This window comes from Hydra vulgaris, chromosome 12, assembly GCF_038396675.1.
Source record: "Hydra vulgaris chromosome 12, alternate assembly HydraT2T_AEP".
Classification (NCBI taxonomy): domain Eukaryota; kingdom Metazoa; phylum Cnidaria; class Hydrozoa; order Anthoathecata; family Hydridae; genus Hydra; species Hydra vulgaris.
The window spans coordinates 63,453,656-63,480,188 of NC_088931.1; the positions used below are offsets into that span (position 1 = coordinate 63,453,656).

The 26,533-nt window shown below is 26.2% G+C and overlaps 1 protein-coding gene, 1 long non-coding RNA gene and 1 pseudogene across 2 annotated transcripts; 1 reads left to right on the plus strand and 2 right to left on the minus strand.

The window, feature by feature from the left end:
• Window positions 1-5,915: 5,915 nt before the first annotated feature.
• LOC136089164 (U2 spliceosomal RNA) lies at window positions 5,916-6,024 on the minus strand (annotated as a pseudogene).
• Window positions 6,025-10,531: 4,507 nt separating this feature from the next.
• On the plus strand, window positions 10,532-18,898 carry LOC136088914 (uncharacterized). Its single transcript, XR_010642629.1, has 5 exons — window positions 10,532-10,790; window positions 15,285-15,305; window positions 15,489-15,643; window positions 17,298-17,847; window positions 18,567-18,898. It is a non-coding gene; the product is annotated as an uncharacterized LOC136088914 (long non-coding RNA).
• Window positions 11,337-19,963, minus strand: LOC124806690 (probable cyclin-dependent serine/threonine-protein kinase DDB_G0292550). Its single transcript, XM_065814064.1, has 2 exons — window positions 19,791-19,963; window positions 11,337-13,289 (listed from the first exon to the last, which is right to left on the minus strand). Exons 1-2 carry the CDS (start codon window positions 19,888-19,890, stop codon window positions 11,713-11,715), a joined length of 1,677 nt encoding a protein of 558 aa, XP_065670136.1. The 5' UTR covers window positions 19,891-19,963; the 3' UTR covers window positions 11,337-11,712.
• Window positions 19,964-26,533: the final 6,570 nt, after the last annotated feature.

Consider the following 26,533-nt stretch of genomic DNA (forward strand, 5'->3'; position numbering starts at 1 on the left):
TAGAAAATATGTTTTGTACAATTAAATCGCGTTTAAAGTTTTGGACCTTAATCCTAATTATTTCATGTAAGTAGCATCTAACTAAAGAAAATATGTGACTTTATCTAAGTAGTTATAATAACTGATTTTATTGAAAAAAATTAGTAATACTGAGTATCGTAACTTTAATACACAAGTCTTTGCAAGATTGTAAGGATTGATTTTTCTAGTTTTTTTTTTAGACAATTAGGATTGATTACAAAATAGTTAGATTTTTTTTATTGATATAAGATGGACCAAAAGTTTCTATATAATATATAACAAGCTAAAATATTAAAAAGGGTTCAAACATTGCATGATTTTTTAATAATAACATTTTGGTCAAAGGAACAACGCGCATCGGTCAAAGGTACAACGTACGTGTTGTACCTTTGACCAATAGACTTCTTTTTTTAAAACGCGGGAAAAAGATACTTCTTGGTCAAATGAAAAAAAAGTTCTAAGTATAATTTTTGGGCAAAATATAAGAGAATATTATAAAGTTTGAATGGTTTGGATTTACTCAATAGGCTACGCAAAAAACGCCTTAAAGCAAAAAGTGGTCAAAGGTACAACAGGTTTCCCTATATATATATATATATATATATATATATATATATATATATATATATATATATATATATATATATATATATATATATAAATATTGCTCTAACCACTGCTGCCGTGGCGCAGTGGTTAGAGCGCTTGCTTTATAAGCAGGAGATCCAGGTTCGAAACGAGCTTTAGACGTATTTTCGCGTCACGGTAAGGAAGGAGGCGTAAGATTCTTGGTTAAATGCACTTCCGCGGTGCTCTGTGTTAGGTCTTCTTCGAGCACCTAAATAAAAAAATTAAAATCTGTGTGTGGATCCGTTAGGGTGGATCCATTGAGGAGGGGGATAATGGGGGCGAATGCTTCCCTAAGATAGGATGTTGTTTGAAAACGATTAATTAGGAAGGCTTTACTTTAGCTCCGTAGCGTTTTTTTCTGAATGAATCAGCATTAATCAATGATATATTATATAATTAGATGTCTAACTTCGATCCGAAAAGTGAAGCCGTTTTTTGCCTTTTTTACAAATGGCGGACTAAATTTGTAAACAAATATTTTAAACTTTTCTTTTTTTAAATGAAGTAAATATATTTTTAATTTAAATACTATTTACGTAAAAGTGTTAAGCTGAAATTATAATATTTGTAAAATAATAATTTATGATTCCTTAATTTGTTTTATATTAAAAAGGGATTAAAGTTTTGAATAGAAAAGTAAAACAACAGACGCTTTTGAAGCATTTTTATGAATAAAATACTTTTTAATAAACACAGGCTGATAAAAAAACTTTTATAAGTATTTTAAGTTTAAGTTATTAAAATTTGTTTTTGAATTATCTTTAATTTATTAGGAACTTTTGACTTGCATTTTTAACTTTTATTCCACACTTCGGCTTCAGCTTTTGCCCTTTTTACAAATGGCGGACTATTGTTATAAACAAAAAAAAGCGACTTCATTTTTTGTCCAATAAAACCCCGCAAGTTAGACATCTAGTTGTATAATATATCATTGGCATTATTATACTAAAATGTGAGAAAAAAAAAGCTTGTTCCGCGTGGTTTCCATGTGGGTTCCCGTATGCATATTTTGAAACCCTATACAGGCTCAGAATAGACAGAGATATGCGAAATCTGATTGGCTGATTTTGAAAGAGAGGTTTTTGCGCATGTATTAAAATCAAAATAAATGTCAAAAAGCTTACTACACAAATCAAATCAAATCAATATATTTTCACTTTAATAATAACTGTATATATATATATACAATCGTGCGGGACATTTACAAACAGTTAAAAACTGATGACGTGTAAAGACCTATGATGGTATAAATTATAGCATAATAATAATTATTATAATAATAACAAGTAAATGTAATAAATAATAATAACAATAATAGTAATAATAGTAATAATACAATTAAATACAGTAATATAAAAAAGTATAATCTGTATATATATTTTACTATATATAGATGTATATTTTACTATATATAGATATATATTTTATTATATATTTATCTATATATATAATAGTGATAATCATTAATAATGCAAAATAAAAATATAAAAATCATTATAATACCAATAACAAAAAATATAACAGGTTAAAAGAAGGAAAGAAAATGGAGAGAAGTTTAACGACTTGGAAAGAAAAGTCAAAGAAGGAGAAGTCCTAGGAGAGTTTTGTTATGTACCAGAATTTTTTAAGCACAGTATTTTATAAGGAAATAGAAATATTGAATATGCATTAAAATATAATAAATAGAATGAAAAAAAAAATTGTTATAAAGAATTAGGCGGGGCGATTGTTATAAAGAATTGTTGAATTGTTATAAAGAATTTGATTGTTATAAAGAATTGTTGAATTGTTATAAAGAATTAAGCGGGGCGATTGCATTGAAAATAGTTTATTGTTTATTTATTACATGTTACATGGTTTAGTAACAATGCCACAAATTTTAGAGCCATATAAACTTTACAGTATGATGAAAATGAGGGTATTTAGTTGTGACTAAATGAACATTTATATATTTTTATTTTTATTTTATGAGTTTTACATTTTTATTGTTATTTTTTATTTTTATTTATGAGTTTTATACTTTTTTAAAATTTAGTTATAGAGAATAGCTTGGGAGTGATTGCATAACTGATAGTTCGTTGATTATTTTTATTGAGGATAAACTTTTTTACATGGGTTATGAAGGCATTTCTATTTGTCATTTTGGAGAATATTTTTTTAGTTTCAACAGGAAGAGAGTTCCAACAAATTGATTGATACTTGATTGACTTTTGCCATACTTACGCGTTTGTTTGCATAGAGAGACTACAATAAGATACAGACCTAAGAGAGACTACAATAAGATACAGACCTAAGAGAGACTACAATAAGATACAGACCTAAGAGAGACTACAATAAGATACAGACCTAAGAGAGACTACAATAAGATACAGACCTAAGTTTATAACTATGAATATCATTTGTGCATTTAAAGTAGGTAGTGAAGCAGCTGGGCGTATTATTGTGGACAATGTCCCATACAAGAACACAGTTTGATAATTAGATAAGTTTGTCAAGCTTTAAAATTTTAGAAAGATTATATAGTATGTCAGAACTAAAACTGTTAGGTTGATAGTGAATTATTCTTAAAGATTTATTCTGGAGGTTTATAAGGTTTTTTTTTATAAATGGATGAACTTTGTCCCCATATCTGACAACCATAGCGTAGATGGGAGTTAAAAATAGCATGCCAAATATTCACAAGGGTTTCGTAATTCACAAAATGCCTTATTTTGGTAAGCATTCCATTTGCTCGACGTTTGTTTGATATGGATTTAATTTGTTGAATGAACAAAAGATTTTCATCTAATAATATGCCCAGATATTTTGTTTTATATCTTAATTTTAGAATTAGTGGTCAAAAACAAAATATCTACAATATTTAGTTTTTGACCACTAATTCTAAAATTAAGTTTTTTGGCAATTTTTTTGCTTTGAGGTTTAAATAGAACTAATTTAGTTTTTTTGACATTCAAAGATATTTTGTTTGATCGCAACCATTGAACCAGTGATGCCAGTTCATAATTTAGGTACTTATTTAGTATACAAGTGTTTAAATCATTTATAAAGATAAGGAAAAGAAGGGGGCCCAGAGTTGAACCCTGAGAAACACCTATAGACGTAAACTTAGAAGTGGATGAGATATTACCAATAGTAATACTTTGAAGACGATGGTTTAGATATGATTTAAACCAGTTCAGAGCAATTCCTCGCACACCACAATGATACAGCTTTGATAATAGAATTTCATGGTTGACAGTATCAAAAGCTTTTTGCAGATCAACAAACACTCCACCAGCAAATTGTATTTGATGCAAAGCCTCGCGTATGGTTTCAGTTTTTGCAGTCAGTTGCAGACTATATAAGATATCTGATAGATTTAAAAACTAAGTAGCCTGTTATACATAAGCTTTTCAATTAGTTTCCCTACATTTGAGAGTAAGGATATAAGCCGATAGTTACAAAGATCTTATTTACAGCCGCTTTTAAAAATTGGAACAACTTCTGCAACTTTAAATAAGTCAGGGAATATCCCTCATTGAAAAGATTGATTTATTATAATACTTAAGGGGAAGCTCAATTCTTGAGATGCTAAGGTCATTATTTTTGAAGGAATGCTATTGGGTCCGGTGCTTTTTTTGGATTCAAGATAGAGATATAGTCATTTAATTCTTGAGAAGTAACTAGAGATATAAAAAAAGTATCAAGATTTTGGTTTTTTAGATAGTGGCTGAAGTGAAATCTAGGAAGTATAATTTCTTTAGCAAGATTATCTGCAAACGAAGAGAAGTAATCATTAAATGTGTTTACAACTATTTTCTTGTTAGTTATAGTTTTATTATTGATATTTAAACTATATATATTATTGTTGTCCTTTGATTTAATATAAATAATACTCCTTATTCCTTTCCAGGTGTTTTAAGGTTACTTAGATTTTCATTAAAGTAGGTTGAATAGTATGTTTTTGAGTATTGCAGTAGGTTATTAATTTGGTTTCTATAATATTTGAATTTTTGAAAGTATTGTAGCTTTAAATTCTAATTTTTATATTTTATAAACTTCTTGTGCAACTTATTTTTAATTTTATTGACGTAATGATTCCATTAGTAATCCATGGCTTTGATAAAGATTTATTAGCTTTTTTGGTATACATTTTGAAAGGGGCATGATTATCAAGTAATCTTTTAAGTGTATCCAAAAACTTAGAAGTATCAGTTTCTTTAAGGTCTTTAAGAAAACCTTTTTCATCAAAATTTTAAAAACATCTACGATATAGTTTAAGATGAGACTGTTTTAAGTTCTTGCATGGAAAGGATATGAACTGAATAAGATGGTCAGCAAGGCATACTGTTAGGTTGCCTGATTTACTACTTGGGGTGTTAAAGTTTACAAATATATTATCTATGAGTGTCTTTGATTTTGAAGTAACTCTGGTTGGTTAAGTAATTAATGGGAAGAGAGAGAAAGAGCACATAAGATCTAGAAAGTTAGAAACATCATTACTGGAGTCATATTTTAAAAGATTAATGTTGAAGTCTCCTAAAAGAACTATATTTTTATTCTCTAGTGATAAGTTGTCGAGTACCCAGGAAAAAATGTTTTATAGAATTTCTATAAACTTTTGGAACATATGGTCTATAGAAATTCTATAGAAATTCTACAGAATGTCAATTTATATAGAAATTCTATAGAATTCTATAGAATTTCTATAGACCATATGTTCCAAAAATTTTTAAAAATTCTGTAAAACTATTTTTCCCGGGTAGGGTTTGTATATAAGTGATATTGAACTCACTAGTGTTCATACATAGGTGGCGATAAATGCAACCTACAATAATATTTTTTTCTGATGGCAGTAAAATTTCAATAAAGATTGATTCTAGTTCTTTTTTTTCTGAATTTTGAGGTCAGATCTCAAGTTATAATTTAATTCAGATTTCATATATATAATAGTTCCTCCTATATAAAGATGAGAATCAGTTTTTTTTTGTTTTTTTTTACCAACCAACTAGAGTGACCTGCAGCTGAAAACAGACTTACACAGGGCCCTAGAAGGCAGTGTTATTTAGGAACCGAGACTCCATATTTTGGCCCATTTAAGGGTTTGTTTAGGCCCACTTAAGGGCTTAGTTGCCACTCCGCCGAAACAGAGCAGCGCCAACTTAATGGCTTATCTCCATTTTACGTCCGGAGTGGACGGATCGCCTTGAGATTTCCGGACGTTGAAGGAGACACTGAAAAAGCGACTACGCCAAGAACCGCTATCGACTGTTACGGTTTCGATCATGTGTTGTTTCTGCTTTCTAACAACACCGTAACCAATTGAGAAATGGTCCGGAGCCAAAATAAGAACAGATACTACACTTGATCTCAGCCATTAGGCCGAGAAGCGATACGTTCAAAGACATAGCCATTTATACGAGAATCAGTACGTTCAAAGACATAGTCATTTAAAGTGATATCGGTTCTAAGTGTTTTTATGTGATTTAACCGAGTTTCAGATATAGCAATGATATTGGGTTTATTATTCATAAGGGAAAGCAGAAGTTTTAGATCATCAAGGTAATATGCCAGAGATGATATATTAACATGTAAATAGGTTTTTGAATCAATCTTAATAACTTTGTTATACTCTGTTGTATCATAGTATTTACAATTAATATCATCATTGTCAAGTTTATTTTAAAAAAGATTGTTTAGTTAGATGAAGTGTCATAAAATAAATTATGAGTAAAAGTATTTGCACCATTTATAGTGACCTTAAAATCCTTATCTGTCAGAGAAGAGTATGGTAGAGTGTTTTCCAAGCAATTAAAACAGTACCAATAGCCAATTTCAGTCATCAAAGAGTTGTAGAATTTTTTATCAACATTATTAAACCTAATGTGGATCCACTTATTGCAAGAGTCGCACTGTATAGCTTTTTGGTTACATGTTACGGTCTTATAACAAACACTACAAGGAGACTTTACAACCATATTATTCACTTCAGCATTTAGGATAATGAAGATGAGAAAAGGGTATTTGGTTGAACTAAACTTATATTTTTATTTTTATTAGGTTTTTATTTTTATTTTTAATTAATGAGATTTATACTTTTATTTTTAATTTAAGAGTTTTATATTTTTATTTCTATTTTCTGAATTTTATATTTTTATTGATGACATTTATATTTTTATTTTATTAGTTTTATTGTATTTTTGGTTTCAAATTTTAGTCTATATATTATATTTTATATACTAGTGAACACTATGCATTAATGCGTGTGAGTATTTTGATAAAAAGTAAGAATGTAACAATATTTTAAAAGTAAAGAATGTAACACTTTTGAAATTTATAAATTCTAACAGATAATGTATTAAATATTTGTAGTCTAAAATATAGTTACTTATAAGAATCAGATAATAATAAATAATATGAATCATATTATATGATAGATATATTATAAATACTATATATATACTATGATACTTTATATTTAAATAATAAGTATAAATAATCTTAAGGTAATAGAGTATATAGTATTGGTATAAATATAAGTATATAAGTTTTAAATATAAATAAGATTTGTAATATAACTATACTGCTTTAGTATAAATATGAGTGATAAAATAAAATAAATAAGATAAATATAAGTGATAAAATAAGGTATATATGACAAGATAAAACTATTAAATACATATAAATATGTGCATATATACATACACACACACACACACACACACACACACACACACACACACACACACACACACACACACACACACACACACACACAAACACACACACACACACACACACATATATATATATATATATATATATATATATACATAAATATGCAAATATATATAAAAATAAAACATACATGCAATACATAATATATACATATAATATAGACAATTTATATACTATGGAGTAATGTATAAATCAAATAATGGGTATTTAAGCAGAACTAACAAAAGTTAATAATGAACAACAACAACAAAAAATTAAAACTGGAGTAATTTTCAATCAACGGTATCTTTGACTGATTGAAGGAAATTATTAGTCGCCACAAGATTAACTCTTTGACTGATTGAATATGACTTTAGAAAAGGGGAGAACCACTATAATGAGTTTGTTGTGAAACAGTTGAATAAGGAAATAAAATTTTCGAATAAAGTAAATAAACAAAGTAATACTGTTTTACGTCAAAACAATGCTTTACGCCAAAGTGCAGAACAGCCACTCTGATTTGAAACAAAATATCTATGTAAACAATGTTATTGTAAAATGCAATGTAAACTACCAATGTAGACGACCAGTTAATATTTTAACTCTCTCAGTTTTCTGTAATCTCACTTCAGTGATTTAATTTTAAAATCAAGTCAAGCATCCAAAGCAAACAAGTAGTTTGTTTTCCTAATGGTTTTTATAACTCTAAGACTTAAAAAAGACAACCATTGTAACAAACTATTAACCAGATAGTGAAACTTGACTATGCTGTGATTTTCATACGATAGATTTTTATAACAGTTTTATAATTTATCTAGTAATATCCATAAAATATTGATGACTTGGTATGATTTCTTTCACATTAAGTTCCCAATTAATCCTATCATTTAGCTAGAAAAATATTTTTAAAAATTCCCTAATTCCTTTTCATAACTTTACACAAAATACTTTCATATATAAATTATATACCTTACTATAACATTTTAAGTTTGAGAATATTGCTTACTGGTTGTTATAGCTAACCCAGGTAATTTGCAACACTCTCAAATTAAAAGCAATTGTAAGCAAGAGCTGATTTGGATTACCTTAAGTATTTTAGTAATAAAAGATCAAAAGACATTTTAACTTAATAAACCATAAGAAAAAGTCTATAACTTGATGTCAACAAGTGTGTTTTGATATAGTTAATTGATTACTAAAAAGAATTAACTTACCACACCTTTACAAAGAACTAAGTGTAAAAGGCAGAAACAGGAAAACAACATGTTGTAGTTTATTACAATTTTAAAATTCAATACATATAAAACATGTTTGTTGATATTTAGCTGTTAACCTAAAAAAAAAAGGTTATTTTATTCTATAATTGGTAAAAAATGTTTATCCTCTAATAGCAACTGATATTAGAGTTGTAATATTAAATAAAACAACAAATTTTGATAAATGACATGTTTATTATGCTATCAATTTATTTTACATTAAATACTCCTGAAGAAAAAAAAATTTGTCTGCTCTAGAAAAATGAAAAAGAAAATTTTTTTATAAAATGTATTTCGTACTTCTAAATTTTAAAGATAGTTCTTTTATGTTATTTTTGGTATAACCAATGAAATCAAGTGCGCTTTTTTTGAATTTCTGTGAATACCTCTTGTATAATGATATAAAAAAAATTCAATACGCTTTGCTGGCTTGAATATCAAAGCTTATATGTAACTGTACAAAAAAACTGTTATGTAGAAAAGCAAATATCACTTCTTTTGCTAAATTTCCAAATTGCATATAATTTTGTATTGAGTATGCTTCATAGAATAGGGACATTCCATTTGACAAGAAACACATTTAGAAATCTTTTCACATTTACAATTTAGCTTTAAATGCAGGATTATCTAGTAATTAACAGATTACAAAACGTCGTACCACATTTTATTGGAGAGCCAAGAGTAAAGAGGTAGAAAAAAGAAACATGCAAATTCATGTTGAATATTTCAAGAGTTTACACAAAAACATTTTATAATAACAAAAACGCATAGCGTGACAGCTGACTTTGTTTTTCTAAAAATTTTCTTTTCTTTTCTTGATTGCTCTTTTTCTATTATATATTAAATTTTTACCACTTATTTTTTTTTTTAATCTTTTTTTTTTCAATTATTACAATAATAGCAAATGCCATAATCATTTGCATTTTTTTTGATGCCACAATTTTTAATTATTTGGTCAAATTATTTGACTTCAATACTTTTTCTTGCTTGTAATGTCAGTGTTTATGTGTAACAGTACAAAAAATTACTGTTCACTAGACAAACATAAACTTTTCTTTTTTTGTTAAAAATTTCAAATAGAGTAAAAATATCCAATTGTCATCTTTTATATATAAGTTAATATAGTCTGCCGAATTTTTTTTAAACCTTCAAAAACTGTTTAATGGTTTCAGGAAGAAGTTTTATTAGAATTATGTAATAAAAAAAATATCAGTTCCCTCAAAACTAAGGATGAAACAAAACGTGAAAACAAAATCTCATTAGAGTTAATATATTGACATGAAACATGTAAGCTAGTTTTGCAATCAGTACAAATTCTTTTTTAAAAACTTTAATGTTTAACTCTTTGTAATTAACATATAAATCAGTTTATAAATAAATTTCTTCACCAGTAGTCTCGTGCAACTGCATATAAACTTTATGTTTGAGTATGTTTTAAAGCCAAGGACATTATATTTTACGAGAAACGCATTTAAAGATCTTTTCGAATTTACTTTAACACATATTATTTTTTTCCATTTCTTTAAATTAACAACAGATAAAATCTCGATCACCAAGATAAACTTTAGTGACATTTCGAGATTTTTACGAGTGAAAATTTTCTTTTGATACCTTTTAAATGCTCTGAAGCAAACTAAAATAAAATTAATTTACTGCGTTGATAGTAACACAAGACTAGTATTGATTAACTTAGTGTATCATTACTTTGAATTTTATTTCAAAAACTCGCTTGTTTTGCGTTTAATTATGTTTTTCAACAAAGGCGCACTTTCCTCTTCAAAACCAGCGAATCAGATTGCTCATATTTCTGCCTATTCTGAGCCTGTATAGAGTTTCAAAATATCCTAGACAGAACACATATGGGAACCCTTTGGGATAAGAGGTTTTTTTCACTGGGTAGAGAAGTAGTGCTTATTTAAGAAAAAACATCCCGCTTCAACCGGGATCCTTGTTTATTAAAACGATTAATCAATTAATAAAGTTATAAAATAATAAAAATTAATAAAGTTTATTAAACGATAAATCTTGTTTAGCTAAAAAATATATTTTTTGTCCCGCAATAATTTATAATCATTTAAAACGCAGGTTGAGGTTTACAAAGTAATACAATTAATGTCAAATCCTTGCTTTTTGTTCTATTCTGGCAAAACGTCATAATTTGCCTTCTCCTGTCTACCATATAAGTAGGTAAGTTAAAACAATAAAAATGTAATTTAATACAAATTAAGTTAGTAATTTATAAAAAAAAACAATTCTTTCTTGTAAATAATAATTCTTTTTTGTAATTTAGTTACTGTTTTAGGCTAGATTACAGAAGTAAGTTGACAAAATAAATATAGTAATTTAGCTTTTGTTTTAATATAGATTTAGCTTACTGTAGTATGGGTCTAATTAGCACATATGTGCGAAGACTTTTGCAGTTTTTTTTATTTTAATTTGAAAATAGCTCAATTAAATCTTACAAGTAGACTAAAAAAAAATCAAAATGGTGTCTTAAGTAACGCTAGAATATTGTCTTTTGTTGCCTCAATGCTGCAAAAAATACTAAAAAAATAGTGGTAAAAAGAAAATTATAAATTACAACTTTCTGTTAAACTGCTAAAAAAAAGTTGTTCAAAAGTAAAATAGTCAAAAGACTAAAAAAAGGTATGATATAAAGTCTATATTTAATAAATTAATAGTCTATACTAAAAATTGTTGCTTTGTACTTATAATATCAAGTAGAAAAGGAAAAATTTTCTGATATGTGTATTTAAACTTTTTTGTTTATTTTTACAGCATCGAATTTCATTATTTCATTATTTGTTGTTTAGACAACATTAAAATAAAGGAGAATGTTTGAAATTGTGTAAAGGGTAATTTAGGTGAAAGCTCATGAATATGTTGTTTTTGTGTTGCTTATTTATATTTTATTCTATTTCCAATTGAGTAATTTTATCAAAGTTAAGTTCATCTATTAAACTAGATAGATGATACAAATTATATTTTAGATAAATATTCGATGAGTTTCGTACAACGTATGCAGTGCAATATTTTTTAGTTGTCTTTATTAACTGCTAAAATAGCAACGTTTTCAAAAATTTATTTTCTGAATTGTCTGGTATCATTACTAATTTAAAAAGTTTAGATAATCGTCAGGTAAACCAGGTAAAGGTTGATAAATATCAAAGGAAACCATTTTAACTTGGTTGTACAAATTTGAATTTATTTGAGTAAGTGTTTCTGTATCATTTATGTTTTTAGCAAAGTTAAGGTCATCACTCTGATCAGGTAGCTTATAAAAAGTAGGGCTTAGATAAATACTTGACAAGTTCTGTGAAATCTTTACTCCACAGCATTTTTTTTCAGCTGAATTTATTTTGTTTAACGAGATTAACTTATTGTTTTTATTGTTAGTTAAAGTTGCAACATTTTCCAAGTCTTCTTCTCTAAATTGATTGACATCATTATTAAATAGGAAGCTTAGTTGATTGTAAGGTAAAGGTGGTAAAGGCTGGTAAATATCAAAGGAAATAATTTCAAAGTTAATTCCGATTTGCTCATACAAATTGCTCATAGCAAAGTTAGATTCATCAGTCAAACTAGGTTCATCAGTCAAACTAGGTAGCTCATAAAAAGTAGGTTTTAGATAAATATTTGAGTTTCGTGAAACTTCTACACCACAACACTGTTCTTCAGCTATATTAATTTTGTTTGATGTGCAGGATTCTTGGTTTATAATATCAGATATAATTGCAACGTTTTTTAAAAGTTCTGTTCTAAAGTGCTGAGTATCTTTTGGTTTGTTATAGTTATCATTTAGCGGACAATAGTTTAAACTCGTAACGCTATTATTTGTCGATAGGTCGGAATGCAAAGTAAGAACTTGATAAATTACTTTGCTAAGTTTTAATGAAATATTGCGATGCTTTTTTTGGGTCTTTAAAATTTTGCTGCAGGACCTAATGTTACCCTTTTTTTCGTTAAAAAAACTTGAATTGTTTTTTTTAAGATTAGACTTGTAAGAATACCTTTGTTTGCTGCTAGCCTGTTTTTTTGTTTGACTAATCCTCCGGTTTTTTATTGAGTTGTTGCTATTTTTATCTAATTTTTTGTAAAACTTGTCAGAAAGCTGCTTATTGACAGTCTCATGCTCATAGTTACGTATGAATTTATTTGAAAAACTTGCATTGTTATTCAGCGTATTTAAGAACTTTTTGGAATGGTTCTGTTTAAAATTTCCAAAATTATTTTTAAGAGAATAACCTTTTTTATTGAATGTGTTTATTTTAAGTTGAGGAACTGGCACACTACATGTTTTTACAATTGGTTTACGTCGTGGTGGAATTTTTGGCGCCAGCTCTTCTCTGTTACAAGTAAAATCAAATTCATTTTTTTGTAGGCTTAAAGGACTGGTACTTTGATCCGTTATAAAATTTGTTGAATTTGATTTAAATGTGAAAGGTATCGTTTCATACAATTTATTATCGCAATCGTCATTAATTTTTTCTATGTTGGTGTTGTCGCTGTAATTTATATCAATTTTATTACATTCGTTTTCTAGTTTAGTATTGTATTCTGTGATTGTATTAAAGGCCAAGTTAGGGGCACACAAGAAGTTGCTTAAAACTAATTGATCATTCAAAGAATCTTCACCGTGAATCATTGCTGGTGTGATACTTATCTTTAGTTGAGCAAAGAGTAGACCTAAAAAAATATTATTATAATTAAAATAATAACACAATACTCCTTTGAAAATAATACTATCATTATGTGTAGAGCATCTATTTACCTACCTTTGTCAACTTTATCTACCTTATTCAGATAATAAATCTTTATTAATTATCAAAAAATTTTATCTGAATACTTTCTGTAATTCAAAAAACATAATCATGTTAAAATTTTAAAACACTAAGTGTGTTAAAATTTAATATATATATATATATATATATATATATATATATATATATATATATATATATATATATATATATATATATATATATATATATATATATATATATATAGAAGACTTAAGTTATATGAGTCTTCTATATATTTTACATATAACTTTTATGATATTAAACCGCTTATTTAATAAGCATTACAAAAATGTGTTTTATAAAACTAGTTGCAAACTATAAGTATTTAATTATCGTATTTTTATTATCATCTCATTCATTATGTAATTCATAAAAATATCATTTAAAAAATTTTAGAATAAGCTTGGTATATTTGTCCAGGCTCGTCAAAAACATTTTTTATATTTGATTCAGACATTTTGCCTGAAATGCTTACGGGAGACAGAGGGATTAGTTAAACATTTTTTATATTTAATTTAGATTAAATAAAATTTTCATTAGATAATATTAAGTGGAAAATAATGATAAAGTTTTTCGATATTGTTTCCTATTTATTAAGATTTTAAAAAGAAATTATTTGCCTTACTTTAATGTAAAGTTATTTAATGAATACTAATGTTTCCTTACTTTAAAGTTGAATTTTTAAGTAACTTATGTATTAGTAATATTATTACATATTTTATCTTGCATTGTAAGTCTCTCCAATAACAATTGCAATAGGCAACTACTTGTTGTTGCATCTTTTGCTAAAAAAAGGTCTAGTTAAATACTAGTCTTTTTTTAGCACAAGTAATCTATCAACTGTAATAAATAATATAAATAAAATATGGTCATATATAGCTAATGTATATTGGTAACATTATTAAAATTTTTATGTATAATACATGTAATGTAAACAATGAAAAACATTTTATATTGTTTTAGCTGTTTAAAGCATTTTAATGGCAGCAGCCAAGGATATCAGTTAGTTAATTTATACATTCAATATCAATTAGTTACTTTTAGCTTAAGATCAGTAGATATAGTCTAGACAAATGTTTGTATTATTTTGTTAAAAAGAGTTTTAGTAAATTATTGTTATACTGCTATTGCTACTACTAACTCCTTTTTAATTCTTTAGTATCATTAGTTACTTCATTAGTTGATAAGAGGTTAATGTGTATTTTTATGTGTATATATAGAGAAATATAGTTTGATTTTGTGTATTATGCAGCTATTTAATCTTTCACCACCACACCCACCTCCATTGGTAAAATACGCTTCTCATACGCTTTGGTGGTTTAATATAAACAGCTTTTTTGTATGTTAAATTATTTATGTCTTAAAAAAAGACTTTTTTCTGAAAAAAGTGTTTGATTTCTTATGGTAAAGGTGGTGGTTTGTTGCCCATCAGTCCCCCCTGGATCATCAGGTGGCTAGTGACTAGCTTAAATTTATAGCCCACTCTTACACCTATCTTTTGATATCAAGATATTTGTATTTTTAATAAGAATTGAAAAAGTTATGACTATTTAAGCTAAAAAAAAACTTAGTTTTGACCACAATTTCTTCAACAAATCCATATATCAAAAAATCGGTACTAAAACTGTCATAACTTTTGAAGAAATTGTTTGATTTTGATAATTTTTTCACCTTTAAAATACTGCATTGATCCTCTTTCCGATGATTTATAACAGTTTAATATTTAAACAACTTTAAGTTTTTACTTATGTACACATTAAATGTTAATTTATAATTTTTTATTTATTAGTTTTTTAAAAATTTGAAATTAATGATAAAGAAAGAGTGGCCAAAATCTAAGCTTAGTGGAATAATTATTTTTATATTTAAATAATTTTAGATGAGAAGAATGACATACCTAGTAAGTTTTTATAGTTCACTTTGTATTATTTGAGCTTCATTAGTGCATAAGATGAATTAATATGTATATAATATGAATGTGATGAGTGAATGAGTGCATAAGATGAATTTATATATATATATATATATATATATATATATATATATATATATATATATATATATATATATATAATGAATTTAGGTTTAAATAAGTTGGTAGTTAAAGAAAAACTAGTTATTTTTTGTAACCTGTGGCTTCTAATTCTTGTAAAGTTATTGTCAATGATGATGGAAAAAGTTGTAAATGCGTTGAGAAGTTATAGTTGAAGGTAGAGTTTTAGTTCAAGAGATGACAATGTGAGTTTTATTTTATTTTATTTTTATTTGCATGAAAAAAAAAATTATTTATAAATTTTTTTGATATCATTTTTATTAAGAGACGAAAGGAAAGAGATTATTAGTTGTGTGGCGTAAACAGCAAGGCTATTTAAGTCACACAACTATGTAATAATGATTATAAACTGTTAAAAAAATGTTACTCTGAATTAAAAGATTTTTTAATGTTGTTACATTCATGTATTTTGGATACATGTATCTTGTTGATACATGAATGTATCCGTGTATCTATTTTTTTGATTTTATTCTTTGTCTAGAATTTCAATATACTTTGCTTTAAATTTGCAGAAAAAGTTTTAGCGAATTTAAGACTTGCAAGCCCAAATTCTTGATAGGCTAAAAAGCATCAAACAAAGTCGAGATATTGTTTTTGTTTTGAATGATGACAATATGGAAAAAAAAATCAATTTGAGAGGTTCAATAGTATTGAAAATATTTTAAAAACAAGTTCAAATGCTATAAAATGCAAAGTAACTTCTAATGTTCACTCAATTTGACAATAAAAGTCTATATTCCAATTTTTATTATTTCTGAAGAGTGATGCCTGGGTGTGTAAAAACTTAGTGAAAATAATAATAGTTGTATTGATAATAGTAATAGATGTGGTGTTGTGACGTATACCCAACACTTAAACTACCTTGCTTGTCCCTTAAACTACCGTGCTTAATTTAAATTTAACCACAGCAGCCTTGTTTGTCAGGGTTGGTGTTTAAGTTAGCTGTTCAGTTAAAAGCAAAAAGTTTATATATATACATTTATATATATGTGCGTCTATATATATGTATATGTACAAATATATTTATATATATATAAATATATATATATATATATGTATATACACACAGATATATATATATATATATATATATATATATATATATATATATATATATATATATATATATATATATATATATTTATATATATATATATATATAATAGTACTCTTAAAAACTTGTATAAAAAGGTGAATAATTTGCTCTCAATATGTTGTGACTTTATGGTATTTAAATTTGGTTCAATATTTAATCATGTTTATTTTAATAATTTTTATAGTTACTCAAATGAGAGGAGTGGGAGGAGCAACTCCACGGAAAACAGTTAAAAATGTTTTGAATGCTATCATAGAAAACCAGCATTATTTAGTGAGAATGTAAGAAAAGGAAAAAGTAAATTTATAAGCACTCCTTATTATAAATGCATCAAAGGTGCATGGTTCCTAGTTTATAAGCAGATTCAGATCTCAGGAAAGCTATGGCAAAAGTGGGGTGTTAAAAAATCACGCCCGAATATTGACTTTTCTCATGCAAATGCATCGATTGCGAGTTTATAGCTATTGCATCTTATATAAGACTGAAATATTTTTGTTAACAGTAAATAGCAGAACGTGAAGCAGTAGTACATTGCTCATTTTCTCCTATTCAATATTTGCAAATATATTTGTGGTTGTTTTTAATACATTAGTATTACTACATTTTAATACATTAGTATTGCATTAGTAATACTAACACTAAAAGCAAAGTTTATTTACTTTGCTTTGAATTGTTTATTTTTGATTTTCTAAAACATGCTCTATGATTGACAGACAATTTTGTGATAAATATTATTTCTTTAGATACTTCTGTTGGTGATAAAATTGGTTATGATGCAAGCAACATCAAGGGTGCCGTTGGCGACATATTAAATCGAGCCAAAAAATAATGTTTTTGCTAGATTGTATTTATATTGTCAAAAATATTACTCTTTTTATTTTTTTGTAATGATTTGTGTCAATACTGGACACACATACTGGGATTTAATTATTTTATGAAGTAACCTTATTTTTATCCTTATGAGGGCTGCCACTCGTGTTGAATCCCAAAAACACGCGTATATTAAATTTAGACTTTGTGGGAAAATAAAAATTTCATTCTTATATCAAGACTCCATTTTTTATAGTTGCTAGAAATGGCGTCGGTATGGGATGAACTGAATAAAATTAAACGCTGAATGAACGGACAAAATTTAGTCGTCCAAAAGTGTCTATTGTGGACCTCCGAAAAGACTATTTTGGACAGACGAAAGTCGTTGATTTGGTGCGTCCAATCGACATCAATTTTGGACGTCGGAACGAACCATTTTGGACGTGCTATGGACGTTCGCGTTCCCATTGAGTAACGGCAATAGTATGTTAAAAAAATATTTTTTCTAACACCTAAACAAATTTAATTTACTCAATAGGCTTTAAACTTCATCTAGTGATCTTTTGTTCAAAAGTAATGACTATGTAAAGTTTCTACTCTCCACTAAATAAAGGGGTTGAAAATTTTGTACCCTTTACATTTGGGGCGAAAATTTCGAGATATTTTTGTTCCTAGGTAAGACCTAGTTAGTCTTTTTCTTGAATGGTCATGATAATTTTTTTATATATTGAAAACTATAAATTTTCTTTAAATACAATGAAACAGTAAAGTTTTATTCTTTTTTATAAGTATTAAACACCACTTGTAATAAACCAGTTGAAAACCCTAGTTAAAATATAAGTAAATTAAATGGGAAATATGAGCAACTTAATGGAAAATATGTGTAACTTTGGCTCTGATTCTAAATTAGTCTAAAAAATAGAAATTAAACGAGATCCTCAAAAAAAAAAAAAGTTTTTTTTTGTATAGTATAAGTATTATTTGTACTTGTATTAATAATGTATTTGTAAATAATACTAATTTGTATTAAAATGATATTAATCTGTAATCCAGTGGGCACAGGACGTGAAAGAGATATCTTTTAAATATCTTTCGAACGATTTGGACGTCTTTTGACCGTTCAAAAGACGTCATTTTTAGGTACCGTGTCCACTGGGAATTGTATACTATAATAAATCTCATTATTATTTTTTTATATTTAGGTTACGTCAGCAAATGTTGTGAATGTTTATCATAGAACCTAACCGTACAACTTCAAGAAGAATAATTAGGTCGACTATTACCCTATTCAAACGTTTTTTTTGTATTAACTAACATACAAGCTGTTTAAAACAGCAATAAAACAACAGCGCAGTTGTTTTATATTACCACAAGCTCTTTGTATTGACCAAACAACCTCACAATATTGTTTTATTGTAGGTTTGTTTAGCAATTTAATACGCTTGTCATATCACAAAGCACCTCAAAGAAGCATTGAACTTGAAAGTTCACGCCTCCTTCTTTACCGATGACGCAAAATATACCTTTTAAATCTTCTAGGGTGTACCTCTTTTTTTTATTCATTTAATTTTTTTGAAAAAAAAAATTTAATTTTTTTCTGGTGTAGAAACCGAATCATAGCAAAATAAATGCCTAGGCTCCTAATGCGATATCATTAAAATTATTAATTTTATTCATGCTTGTTATACAGGAGATTTTTCAGTATTGATCGTACACACTTGTTAATTTTCAATACTTGCCTCACATATGTTTCAATAACACACATAGGTATTACACGCCTCTATTCCATGGCTCTTAAGATTTCAAATAATAACAATTTGATATGTCATTTAAAGTTATGTATTGTGGAAGTTAACAGGAAAAAAAATAATGATTACATTTCGAGCAGTACCATCACGACACAATCTGTTTATAGAGCTTTACAAATTTAAAAAGCTTTTGAAAAATAAAATCTTAGATAAAACAAAAAATTTTTTAAAAGCTAGCTAAAAGTAAATACAAAATTGAAACAAGTTAAAATAAAATAAAACTAAGTAGAAACTGTATAATAATAATAACAATAATAATAAAATCAATATTTATTTTAAAATTTCGCCGATTAAAATCAATAGATTTTTATGTTTTTTAAATCGATTCAATCACTTTAATTTAACTTACGAGTTACTGAAAAAATCGAAGTAAAAAAACAGAGAAAAACTTTTTTTACATTTTATTATCTTCTTATATTGGCTTCATGATACGAGTAAAAGCTTTGCAAGATTTTTTTTTAGATAAAAAAAAAGGATTAAATAATTATTTGAAACAGTTAATTAAAATTGTTAAAAAATTTTCAATTAAACTATAAAATATTTATTTCTGAAATGGTAAAAGTAAACATAAAAAACAGATGAAAAACTTCAAATATGCTAGTGTTAATAAAAGTATACCTTCTAATAAAGTAGAAGTATGTGGAGAAAATTTTCGCTCGTTTTGTCTTTGATAAAGGCTTTCCCATTTTTTTTTTAATGTAACCTTTTCTTGAACCATATTAAATTTTAAAAACACTATTTTGTTTGCAAATCAATTCTCTATTGTTTACTTGAAAAGTAATAATGAAATCAATTTGTCTGTTTTATACTCATAGATACAGACAATATCAGGAAATTATTAAATAAAAATTACAACGTATCGATAATTAAAACTGTGTTAACAATAATTTGTTGTTTATAAAATGATTAAAGGTTTCAGTGAAAATTATTATGAATCTTTTTCTATGAATTAAAAATCTTTCTACAAAACAATTAAGTTTATGATAAAACAAAGTAATAATAATTATACGAATAAAACAGAAATGAAAAGATGAATATATCATAGATAATTCCGATAATAATAAGAAATAATTTTAGCAGAGCCGACGACACCGGGAGGCCAGGGGGTCTAGCCCTTTTCCCCACATTCTTTTTTGTAAAAAAACTTTTTTTTTTGATTAAATTTCTAGATATAAAGGAAGTTTTTTTTTAAATTAACGTTTGTGTTCATCCACTTTAAAACCCGTGTTGTCGACCATCTTTACTAAATAACTTAGCCATGGCTTTATATACATTAAAGCTATATATATTTAAAAAATTATATTTAATACTTATTAGTTTTATGTGACAAAAAACTAAAGAAACTCCTTAACTTTTAAAAACACTCCTGTTTGCTAAGATTTCTTTTTAAATTTGTTATAAAACTATTTTAACTTCAAGCAAAAAACTTCTCATGGTATTTAAGCGAGCAAAAGATATTTAAAATGCATCTAAATAACTCTACAAACTAATCTAAAAGACATCTAAACTAACATCATTTAGAAAACTTAAGTTTCGACAAAAATAGTAGCGTAAATTCTTTAATAAAAATTTTTCATCCTTTTTTTTTTAAATTAGAAATTTTTTTGTTGACATGTTGTCTTTTTTTGCCCTAATAAATTAATTGCCTTAATAAATTAGTGGCCTCAATAAATTAATTGCTTTATTAAAATTAAAGCTGTTAGCAGCATTTAGAATTTATTACTACATTAAAAATAAACACTTTTTATTAACGACCTTATTAAAATGTCTGACTAGAAACAATTGCGTAGCAACTCACTCGAAGGCAAAGTTTTTAGAGCCCAATACTTTTTAAACCTAAATTTTGTTCTATCATTAGATTTTCTTTATTAGAATTTCATTCTCAATCTAATAAATTTGTGACTACTTGTTCTTAACCGAATTCTCATAAAAATTTTGTTTTTTAGTTTTTAATATATCATAGTTTCATAGATTTTTCACAAGTAAAAGTATATATCATAAGTAGTACATAAAATAGTTAACTCGCAGAAAACGTTTTTATGTGTGACTTAAAAAACCTGCCTAAAGTAATATTTTTTTAACAAAATTATTGACGTGATTTTTATTAAAAAAGTTTACAGTAACTTTTTTTTTGACTAAAACATGTGACTTTCTTATTTTGAATAGCTAGTATATCTAAAAAATCGATGTTGATCAATCGTAGACTCTCGATGTTGATCAATCGTAGACTCTCGATGTTGATCAATCGTAGACTCTCGATGTTGATCAATCGTAGACTCTCGATGTTGATCAATCGTAGACTCTCGATGTTGATCAATCGTAGACCCTCGATGTTGATCAATCGTAGACTCTCTCTGTAGATTTTGATGATCGTAAGTTTTGAAAATTCACACAATCCAACAGTCACTTAAAATATTCACAATGCAACAGTTGCTATGAAGTAAAAAGAAACCATGCATTTGCTTGATCTGGTATTAAAAAAAAGTCCTCATTAGATTATTTATAAAGTACGAAATGGTATGCAAATTTATTGTAATAAATAATTTTTTCATCAAATTTTGTTTTTATAGGAACAAAGGTCAACAGATGTTTTACTTACACCCTATGGTATAATTTTAATTTTCCTCAAAAAGGTAGGCTGAGCTCTGCAAAGATTTATATAATTTTTATTTATTTATTTATTTCGCCGTTTAATAACTTTTACAATTTACAAGGTTTATAAATTAAAAAAAACTGGCGGGGCAAGTAGAAGACATTATTTTGTCTTATCACCGAGCCCCAATCGTACGTATTTACAATAGCCGGATAATATATTTATACTTTACAAACTATTTATTAAAAATTGTAAAATAAATAACAATTAGTTTAAGAATTACTTCAAGAACAATATTCATGTTAAGAGTAATAATCAAGTAAACAAGAAAAACTGAAAGAAAAGTAAAAAAGAAAAACAAAAAAATAAATTAATTAATTAAAGAGCACGTATTTTCAAGAGCCACACTATATACGAATACTATACAAAGTATTTGTTGAAGAACATGAAAATAAAATTTATAACAATTTGTAATATTTATAATTTATAAATATTGTATATTTTTTTAACCAATTTAATTAAACGTAAAATAAATAACAACTCATTAATAGTTAAGTAAAATGTTGAAAAACTAAGATTTCACCAATAACTTTTAAGATTAGAGGAAACACCATAACTCAAATAATGAAGAAACAAACAAACAAAAATTGATAAATTGATAAATTCTGAGACATATTTTATATAATTGAATTTTAGTTTAAAAGAGGCATTTAAAATCGGATATATTAAAATCCATAAGTAATAACACCTGTTTCGATTCTTTTTTAAACTGATGTATACTAACTTTTTCCATATTTGCAATATTAGGAAACTTTTTCCACAAATAGGGTCCACGATATTGAATTGAATATGTAATTTGTTTTGAATTATATTTAGGGACAATGTAGTTATTATTTGAAAATTTTGTCGGACATTTATGCTCTACTTTTTCAAAATAGGACTGAAATATTTTAGGAGATAGTCCCATTTTTGCTTTATACATAAACATTAAAACTTGATGTAAGTTTATTTTATAAACATTTAATGCGCCTAGTATACGCAGAAGAGGCTCGCAAGGTACAATTTTATCAGCTCCAAATAATATTCTGCAGGCATGTTTTTGTTTACTGTACAATTTTTTTAATTTTGTATGATTTGTACTTGCCCATGCAATATTACAATAAATCAAATGACAATGAATGAAAGAAAAATATAAACTTTTTAAAGATTTATTATTTAGAAATGGTTTAGCCCTATATATCATGGCAATATTTTTTGATAACTTTTTCTCTATGCTTTTTATATGATCACTCCAACGTAAATGTTCATCTAATATTACGCCCAAAAAGTTAACTGAAGTTTCTCTTTTAATGTTAGCGTTATTGATTATTAGATTTGGGAGTTTAATGGGAATATTTTCTAATTTATTTACTTTATGAAATAAAATAAATTTGGGTTTCTCCACATTTAGAGACAGTTTATTACTTATAAACCATTCATTAACCTTACCCAACTCTTCGTTAGCTGTTTCAAAAAGTGTTTTAATATCTCTGTGAGAATAAAAAAGATTGGAGTCATCTGCAAAAAAAATACAGTTTAAGAAGTGTGTTGCTAGATTTAAATCATTTATATACACTAAGAATAATAAGGGTCCTAAAATAGAGCCCTGGGGGACACCACAAGTTACAGCATATGGAATTGTTTGTTTTTGCGCATATTGGATGAATTGCATTCTATTGGTCAAATAGCTTTTGAACCAAAGTAAGTTATTATTTTTTACTCCATAATATTCAAGTTTTTTTATTAGTATGTTATGGTTTACAGTATCAAAAGCCTTTGACAGGTAATATAATATAATGGTAATGACTCGCTCGAAAATATTTGTCCATAAATTTGAAAGCTTTTTTATTGCATAGTTCTTGTCCAAAACGTCACTAAATTTTTATTTGACATAGATAGCATAGATATGTGACTATTCATGCTGCCTAATTTTCTAGATAACGTGATAATCTGATTACACCGTCAATCAACTATTAACAAAGGTTTGTTATTAATTTTTAAGGAAAGATCTTATAATCAGTTAGAAATTTCCAAAATCAAATCAAGTAATAATAAATATTATGATCAAATAAATCATATTATAATCAAATAGAAATTTCCAAAAATGCGGTGGTAAGTCTTCGCAAATGGTGGTCGCGCTTTTTTAACGGTTAACAATAAAAAAGAAAAGCAAAGAAGAATATAAATATTAAAGATAAAACCAAATTATAATAACAAGTAAATAACTATTTATTTTATATGCATAAATAATTCGTTAACAATCTTAAAAATCATCTTTAAACAAACGCACATAAAAAGTCATACAAAAAAGAAGGAAAGAAAAGAAAAAAAATTGAAAAAAGAACTTCGAATTAAAAAAAAAAGAACACTAAATAAACTTAAATAAAGATTAAAAAAAAGAAATTAAAAGAAAACAAAAGAACGAAAGTGAACTTGGGGAATAATATTAGATGAAAAAATATATCATGGGAACTAAACAAATAAAGTAAAAATAAAAGTTAAAAAGTAAAGAAAAGAAAAAAAGAAGAATTAAGTAAACTAAGAAAAAAGAAAGAAGAAAAAGCAATAGTAAAACTAGAAGATTGTAGTGAAATTTAAAAAGAATTTGTTTATTTTATAATACGTTTTTAATTTAATGTAATTATTCTTATTTTATTTTATTTTTTCTATCTTTGTTTTGTTTATTTTTCATTAATTTTTTCTTTTTTTAATTATTGTTTATTATTTTATATACTTATTGTTATTATGATTATTATTATGATGTTATTATTATTATTATTTTTATTATATATCTATATAGTTTGTTAACTTAGATACTTTATTTTTTCTTATTAACTTATAATATTAAGTATAAACTTAATAATTTATTATTATATTTTTTCACTTACTATAACTAGAATATTTTACTTATAATCATTCATTAATTTTTTATTATTTTAATATAATTTATTTTATTTTATACTTATAACTTATAATTTAACTAATTATAACCTATTTTTAATATATATTTGCGTTATTCTTCCCTATCTTTATTAATATTATTTTTTTAATTATTTATTTTAATCGTTAAATAAATATTGTTTTTATTTTATTATTTTATTAATTTAATTATATTTATATTATTAATAAATAATATTATTATTTTCAATATTTTTGGTTAGATTGCTGTTCATATTACTGTTTGTTTCCTTATTTCACTTCATTCAATCATTTCATTTTATAAACTACTTAAATGTCTACTCATTGCAAAGATTGTTTCAAGAAAATTAATACAAATCATCACTACCTTCAATGTAATCATTGCCTAAACCTTTTTCATAAAAAGTGCTGTCGTCTGAATGATATGGAATTTAGGATATTGAAAAACTCTAACAACTCATGTAGAAAATATATTTTTCCTTTTAGTTCTCTATCTGATAAGGAGCTGCGTCTGCAAACAATAAACGATAAAGTGATTCATATTAATGAACTCTAAAACAACATATCGTCTTTTTCAAACACCATAGAGTCTAATCTTTATAATGAATTTAATGACTTCATTTCCCATCAACTTAATAACAACAATGACAATGACGTAAACCTCGAAGAAAACCCTATTAATTGTAAATATATGGACATAGAATGTTTCAACTCTGCCAACATCGACATAAATAACTTTTCTCTTTTTCATTTAAACATTGCTTCTCTTATTAAAAATTTTAGCGAGTTAAACTCACTTTTATCTCTTATTAACCACGAATTCAGTATTATTTGCATTACTGAACCTAAACTAAAAAATGACATCCTACTAACTATCCCATTAAATCTTACCGGTTATGTTTATGAGCACACTCCTACAAAATCTTATTTTGAAGGAACTTTACTTTATATATCTAATACATTAATTTACAAACCTCGAAACGATCTTAATATGCTTAAACCAAAGTTTTTAGTTTAAGCATATTAAGATCGAATCTGTATTCGTGGAAATCACCTTTCCTAAAAAATCAAACATCGTTATTGGCTGTATCTATCGCCATCCTAATATGGATATTTCAGAATTTGTTAAATCATATTTAATTCCTATTTTTGAAAAGCAATCTATGGAAAAAAACAAAACTACTTTTTTTAATGGGCGATTTTAATGTCGATTTTTTATTAGCAAACTCAGATAATTCTGTCTCTGAATTTTTAGACACCATTGCCTTAAATAACTCTCTTCCCTTTATTTCATTGCCAACAAGAACCACGAATCACTCCAAAACTCTAATTGATAACATATTTTCTAATGCAACTTCTGCAAATATTTTTGCAGGTAATATTACTTCTACGGTATTTTTTTTTTCATCATTACTTATTTTATATACAATTAGCTTTAATACATTTATTAATTAGATAAGAATTAGAATAATGACAGGAGCAATTAGAAGACTGTAGTCTTATCATCAAGTCCCCTTTCATTTGCAATTTTGCAATAAGTTTCACGTGAGATTAAAAATTCTTAAGTAGAAATAAACCAATGTTATAATCATCCGTAAGTAGAATTCGTAAGTAGAAATAAACCATGGTATAATCATCGTTTGTAGTCATCCAAAAGGGATAAATTCGTTTTAGTTAGTTATTATTGATTTGATCTTTAAAAATAGGAGAGTATGTTGAAGTCACTTAAGTTAAATAGGTGCCGTTTGAATGCTACTTTAAAGAGATCTGATGACTTCATGTTTTTTATTTCTTCTTTAAAGATCGAATA